General features: G+C 41.0%; 1 protein-coding gene across 3 annotated transcripts in view; it reads left to right on the top strand.

The window, feature by feature from the left end:
• Positions 1 to 1,734: 1,734 nt before the first annotated feature.
• The window catches only part of PTPRQ (protein tyrosine phosphatase receptor type Q), a 212,322-nt gene continuing 207,101 nt past the window's right edge, over positions 1,735 to 6,955 (top strand). Inside the window, exons 1-4 of one of the 3 annotated variants that reach the window (XM_043547163.1) lie at positions 1,736 to 2,301; positions 2,831 to 2,911; positions 4,779 to 4,916; positions 5,602 to 5,737. In XM_043547163.1, the coding sequence (XP_043403098.1) occupies positions 2,134 to 2,301; positions 2,831 to 2,911; positions 4,779 to 4,916; positions 5,602 to 5,737 (523 nt within the window). In that variant the 5' untranslated portion in view covers positions 1,736 to 2,133. Of the gene's footprint in view, positions 2,302 to 2,830; positions 2,912 to 4,778; positions 4,917 to 5,601; positions 5,738 to 6,955 lie in introns of all 3 variants that reach the window. The other 2 variants (XM_043547169.1, XM_043547172.1) reach the window with 2 other exon arrangements.

Here is a 6,955-nt window from a genome sequence, read left to right as displayed (position 1 = left end):
GGGGGCGGCCGGGACTCAGCGGCCAGACAGGCGGGCAGGTGGGGCCCGCGCGCAGCTCGCTGCGGGCCTGGGCAGCGGCGCCCTCTTGCGGCTCCTCCGGGCGGGGAGCCGGGCTGCCTGTGAAAGGGGCCGAGGATGCACTCGCTGCCCCGGGGAGCAAAGCGGGCAGGGGCCGGGAGCCGCGGCTGTGCTCGGCGCTGCTGGGGCCTGGCCCGCCAGGCTCCGGCTCCGGGGCGCCCTCCTTCCCCGCCCTCAGCTCCCTGCCGGCGTCGGCTCCAGCTGCTCGCCGGCTCCGGGCCTCCCCTCGTGCCTGGCAGTCTCACCCAAGGGCCGCTGCTGGAAGAGCCGGGCCCCGGCGCACCTGCCGCCCGGCGGGCATGGAGCGGGGAGCTGGGTCGGCACAGGGAGCCCTGGAGGGTCCCCAGGCTGTTTGGAGGAGGGCTTTAGACACCGCTTCCCGAGGGTGTTTGCAAAGGGCCGAGGGGCTGTAAGAACAGATCTCCTAGTCCCGGCGTCCTGCCTCCTTCAGAATTCCGGTTCTGCCCCTCCAGGGCGTTAGCATCGGGCCCTGCCTGAGTCAACGACTGCGCCCAGATTCTGCTGCCTTTCCTCCAGTAATAGCAGCCGGCGCAGTAACACATTGCCAGGCTGAGGAAAGGGAGCAGAATCCGGCCCTAGCTGTTGACTCATGTAGGACCCGATCCTGAAGCACTGTTGCTAGCCGAGTTGTGTTGGCAGCGTAAGTTACTGCTCAGGGTGGCAGAATGTGTGCCTGCCCCAGAGTAATAACTTTCAGCACACTGTCACTGACTGATTGCAGGGACTGCTCCAGCTTCAAATCATGTATCTACCTAAAGGGCTCCTGGACTGGGGCCTGAGTGAAGGTCACTTTTAGGAAGTGAATATTTTAAAATTCATAGTGTTGAGGATTGCAGTAATGAAGGATTGCCTTGCCAAAACAGTGACATTTCTTTATTTTCATCTTGCTTGCTAAGATTTGGGGCACACTTAAGCTTTTTGATGTTGACACAACGGTGCTTGCAGAATTAAAATGCTTTTGAATAAGCATGCTGGATTAACGTGTGTGAATTTGGAAGTATATCTGCTACATTTTTAGAATAGAATTTTCTATTAATGCTTGTCTAAATTATTAAAGCAATTTCCAATGAATGATGTACATACACATTTGTGTGTGGGTGTATGACATCACTTCTGATGAACAAATTATTTTACATCATTTACTATAATTTTATGTAGTCATCTAGTAGTTAATTGTATTCATTTTGGTGCTGTTGGACATCTTTGTAAAAACACCCATTAATGTGCACTTTGTATTGGATGATGCATCCTTAAGAGACAAAATATTGCCTATGTTGATAGAATGTGCAGGTGAGTTCAGTGCAATACTTCTAACAAACAATAGTTTAAAAGTAACTTACAAGAAGTGTGCATTATGGGCATGATCCAATCCCACTGAAGCCAGCAAAGGATATTTAAGAACGGCCATAATGGGTCAGACCAAAGGTCTATCTAGCCTAGTATCCTGTTTTCCGACAGTGGCCAATGCTAGATGCTTCAGAGGGAATGAAAAGAACAGGTAAGCATCAATGATCCATCCCCTGTTGCCCATTCCCAGTTTCTGGCAAAACCGAGGCTAGGGACACACCATCCTTGCCCATCCTGACTAATAGCCATTGGTGGACCCATCCTCCATGCATTTATCAAGTTCTTTTTTTAATCCTGTTATATTCTTGGCTTCACAACATTCTCTGGCAAAGAGTTCCACTGACTTCACTGAGTTTTGGATCAGGCCCTAAATCTGGGGCCAAATCCTGCTCATACATGTAGACTCATTAAAATTACCCTTGTGGGAGTAAAACAAACAACAGCTGGTCCTGGATGTATCCAATATAATGTCTGATCCTGTAATCGTTATTTAGGCAAAAGATAAACATCATTTTGAAGGTGAGAATTCTGCTGTGTAAGAAGGAGGAGACTGATCTAGAGCTCATTGAAGTCTATAAGAGTCTGTCATTGAGTTCATTAGGCAAGAAGAGCCAGGCCCATAGTGGAGGAGTGTAAATCTAGAACAGTATTGAACTTCAGTTATATCAATATAAAGTGTTAACATGCATGTTCATTATCTTAATTTCCTCATCATTTTATCTTAAAATATTCCAACATAATTTTGTTTTGAAGCTGTTAAAATTCAGACACATAATAAACACTGGGATTATAAAACTTTCTTTCCATATGGACAAAATGAATCTGCTGCTGGTGCTGTTAGAATATATATTTCAGGTAAGAATTTTTTTCTTTGATGTTTTAATTGAAGTGTGCAAAGTTATGGTTACTGGTTAGACTCCTTTTTGTCATTCTAACCATCACAATAAATTGTAATGTATAGTAACCACTCTGTGGTTCCGACTCTGCTGCTGTTGAAGTCAATGAAAGTTTACCTTTTATTTTAGTGGAAACATGATTGGGTCCTATGGTAGGTAGGTAGGTGGTGAAAATGAAGTGTAAGGACTTGTGCCTAAACCCTTTTTTGTCAGTTTAAAGGCTGCCATTGACTTCAGTGGACTTCGGATAAGACCCTAAATGAGATTCAAAATATTGAAAATAGTTTTTGGAAAAAGAAGTAGAAGGAAAATTATAAGCTGAAGTCCCTTTTGTCCTTTATGATCACAAGTTCTGCATGGCAGAATATCTGAATACATTTGTAAATTTGAAGAATTAAGTGATTTTTGGTAGGTTTTCCATTATATTTGATATTGTGAGATGCTTTGCTCTTTTTTTTGATCTAACAATGTATATTTGCTTATCGCAGTTGCAGGAAGCCACCATGCAAAACAGAGCACAAGTTGGAATGGAAGGAGCTAATCTATCATTTACAGAAATCTTACCAATTGTATGAATTGCTTGTTACATTTCAAAGCTGATTTTCTTCTGTTCAGAATGAAGAACTTTCACTACATTATTTTCAGTGTAAATTTCTGCATTTCTCCAGCTTGCTGTACAAGTATAGTTTTAAAGCCTATTATTCTTTTCCTGAGCATATCTAACTTCTCAGTGAACCCTATTGTTTATGGCACACATGTCAGTGTAACGTGGATTCCTTGGCTCCCAAGAAGAGGCTTGCACCATTCTTGTGAAATGTAAACTATACTTCAAATGTGAATTATTATTAAGATCTTAGAAGATTTACATAGTCATGTCAATTTGGCATTAGACATAACAAATGACCCTAAAACAGCAAACTGAGTACCATATCATGATGTATTCACAAAGGGCAAAGCTATATGGAAAATTTATCCTTTTACATTCTGTGTTCAGTTTTTACTACAATACATCACTTTGCAGTATAACACCACATAATACAATCAATACAATACAATTAGATTTAGCTTTTATTGTGGAGGAGAATGGTTGCTACTAGTTCAGGCTATGACTTTTTTGAGATACATTTTGGGTTTTTGTTTCGAGTATTCCATTCAAGGTAAATGGAAATATAAACAGGTAAAGTGCTAAAATCTTTAAATAACCCTCACCTGTATTACATCTAATATAAAGACTGGCAGTTCAGGCCCAAACTCCTTAGAATTTCAGACATATGGTTCAGATTTGTATCTCCAGATACTAAATGAGCCCCCTATGTTTTTGGTTCCAGGTCAGACCCAAAATCAGCAGGGGTCTGTTTTCCTGAATGGGTCTAACCAAAGTCCTGTAAGAACAAATGTATCATTAAAATAATAGGAGTAAAATATTTGCATCTTAAAATGATTCAGTTTCCATCATAAGAACAGCTCTGCACAGGAAGGGTGGGTGAGAAGTTCAGCAGAGGTAAGCTAGTTCCCCACTTCATGTACACTTCTGTTCCTGATTGTGGATGTGCAGAGGCTGGGGTGGTTACTAAGGATAAAGTAAACTCTTCACTATGTTCTGAGGGTGGGAGCCAGGGAATCTGGGAGGTTTGGGGCTCAGGTCCCAAGGACCATATTTAAACAAACCCAGCAAAACTTAAAAGGAACTGGAGCTCTCTTCTCAGCACTATATTAACCCTACTACTCCACATTACTTGTTCGGAGAGAGCAGTAAACCCTACCCTCATTATTACAGCCGGCAGAATAATAATTGCTGCTCAATTTATTTGATGAATTTCATAGTATATTTCAAATACTTTTTTTTTTTCATTTTTTGCCTAGCTTTACATATTTCTGTTGAGGACAGTTTTCTTGATTTAAGCAGAGCTGCCTCTTCTTCTTTCCCTCTCAAAATTGCAGTTTCAGAGTGGAATTTTGGCTCTATGAAACTCTCCCAATCAAAACGATCCCATTTGAGCTTCACAAAGGAGCTCTCTGCTCATCCTCCTAATCTACAGTGCCTGTAAAAATTATTCCCTGGATGAGTACCAGTGTGAGGGAGCACTTCGTGAGTGCATTCCCTGCCTGAATTCCTATGATGATAATTGCCATACTGGAATCACAGACTGCATTCCTGACAATGGAGTGGGTTTGGGCCACAGCTGATGTTACTTAGCTACATCTGAGATGAAGAGAAGTCATTAGTATCTGTATCTGCAGAACCTATGAATATTATGGAGCTTCTAAGGACTTGGCAGTTGGACAGGCAGTTTTGGTCTGGGTAGAATCCAATGGTAAATGGCAGTATGTAAACAGAACAAGTAACCATAGACAGAGTTTAATCATTTCCTCAAATTTGCTTTACTTCTACTGCATGTTCTGTTAAAATACATATTGTGTACTTTTGTATTGCAGGTTTCAAAGAGTCTAGATTGTGACCAAGTGAAAAAATCCACTAGAGCAGTTTTGGTGGTGTGGTCTGAGTTCCCAAAAGGAGAAAATCCAGACTTTTATGTTGTAACATATAAGCTTACAGATGATTTCCATCAAAAAGTAAACTATTTATTTCATAATTTTGAGCTGTAAATAGTTTTCTGTTTGTTTAAATTTTATGTGCCAGTAGAAAATGGCCTTTGTTTTTTAATAACAGAGATGAATGTGCCATAGTTTAATTGATCGAGTGAAAGTTTAGAAAAATTAGTACCCAATTCCGCAATTGACTTCATGTGCCCACAGTTGAAGCCAATGGGACTCAAGCATGCACTTTAAGTGCTTCGCTGAATAGGGGTAGGCTTAAGCATTTGCGTAGTTAAGCATGTGCATAAGTGGTTTGCTGAGTCAAGGGCTGTGTGAAGCTAATGCTGCCATTTGACACTAAGCTCCCCTAAAAAGGTTGCTGTGCTTCCTGATGCTCAGTCTAGGAGGCATTATTTCGTACATGCCTTGTGGAACTCCCATCTGTGCAGAACTCACGTCATCCTTCCCTCTCCCGCTCCCCTTCCCCCCATACAAGGTTGGGCTTTAAAGACTCAAAACAGCCATAAATATTTTTTTTTATAAATATTTGTTGAATATTTCATAGTTAAATTGAGAGGAAATAGTTTGACACACTGCTGTATTTGATTAATATCCTCTTTTAAAATGCAGGTACCCCGTTTACACTAGAGATGATTTTTATTAATTCTCTTTTGTATTACATTAACATCTCATTAAATCAACAAATTATTTTAAATTTCAGATTGTAGAAAACATTTCTTCAGTTGTGCTAAAACCTCTGAATTCCATAATTCTGCTAGAAGAAGGAAAGAAATATGATGTCACAATAGAATCAATAAAGAATGGGGCAATTTTAAGTGTAAAGTCATTTAAGACACGTAAGTAATAGAACATAAAATACCTTTTGGCATCATCATAGACTACTTTATTATTGAAGATAAAATAAAAAGATAGGGGATGAGCTCCTGGCCTCATTACAGTCAATGGAAAATTTTCAATGAACTTCAGTTGGGCCAGGATTCCTTCCCTGATTTAAAGGAAGACCATCTTCACAATAACTTGTTGGGTATTGTAATGATCAAGTTAACCAACAAGGTGCAAAAACAGTGGTCTTGTGATTTTTATTATTATTATTATTATTATTTTTTTTTACTTGTGGCTGAGATGTACTTCCCTGAGAGAAATGAATTATAAAGTGGGCCAACAGCAAAGTTATTGATAGTCTTGCCATTTTACACCAGTTTAAGGGTGTAATATTATATCTACAGTAAAAATTGAAATTAATTATTGTACTTGGGTTTGGTTGGTTTTTTTCATGTTGACATCCCTTCATCTAGAATGGAGAAGAGGAGAAGGTGATTGTGGGCTAGTGGTTAGAATGAAGAATTAGGGAGCAGACTTATTGGGCCAGATTTTTAGCACAGGAGTGTGTGTGTTAGGGATGGGGAGGCAGGGGAATTCAGCAGGGAACTGCTTGTGGTATTATGCCAGATAATTGCTCCTCCACATCAGGGGGAATTCTCAGAGGCCAGCTGCAGTCAGATTCCAGCCTGTATGCTGCCTGAGTGGTGCAAGGTGCCAGATTTGGAAAGCAAATCTGACCATTGGGGTACATCTACACTGCAAACAAACAACCACCAAAACAAACAAAACCCCCGAGGCAACAAGTCTAGAGCCTGGGTCAACTCAGGCTTGCACCATGGAGCTAAAAATAACAGTGTCGATGATCCTGTTTGGGCTGGAGCCTGGGCTTTGTGATCCTTCACCCTAACCAGGTCTCAGAGCCCACAGTTGACCCAGGCTGTACCTGGCTGCTGCTGGGTTTTTTCTTCAGCGTAGCTGCATGCATAGGCTGTATTTCTTTTGAGACCTTGTTCAAGTCAGTTCATCTTTCTGTACCTCAGTTTATCATTTGTAAAATGGGTACAAAAATACTTAACTATTTCATAGGGATTTTGTGAATCTTGATTAATTTATATTTATAAAGCTCTTGGAGACATTGGGAGGAAAGTAGGTTTTGTAGGGGTGTAATTCACACTAATGCAGAGGGCCTGCATGAAGTATTATGGCAATAGTTAACTTCATTTAAACCCTAA

Source organism: Chelonia mydas, chromosome 1 (assembly GCF_015237465.2).
Source record: "Chelonia mydas isolate rCheMyd1 chromosome 1, rCheMyd1.pri.v2, whole genome shotgun sequence".
NCBI lineage: Eukaryota > Metazoa > Chordata > Testudines > Cheloniidae > Chelonia > Chelonia mydas.
Note: the sequence above shows the minus strand (reverse complement) of the source record. Positions and strands in the feature narration are given on the sequence as shown.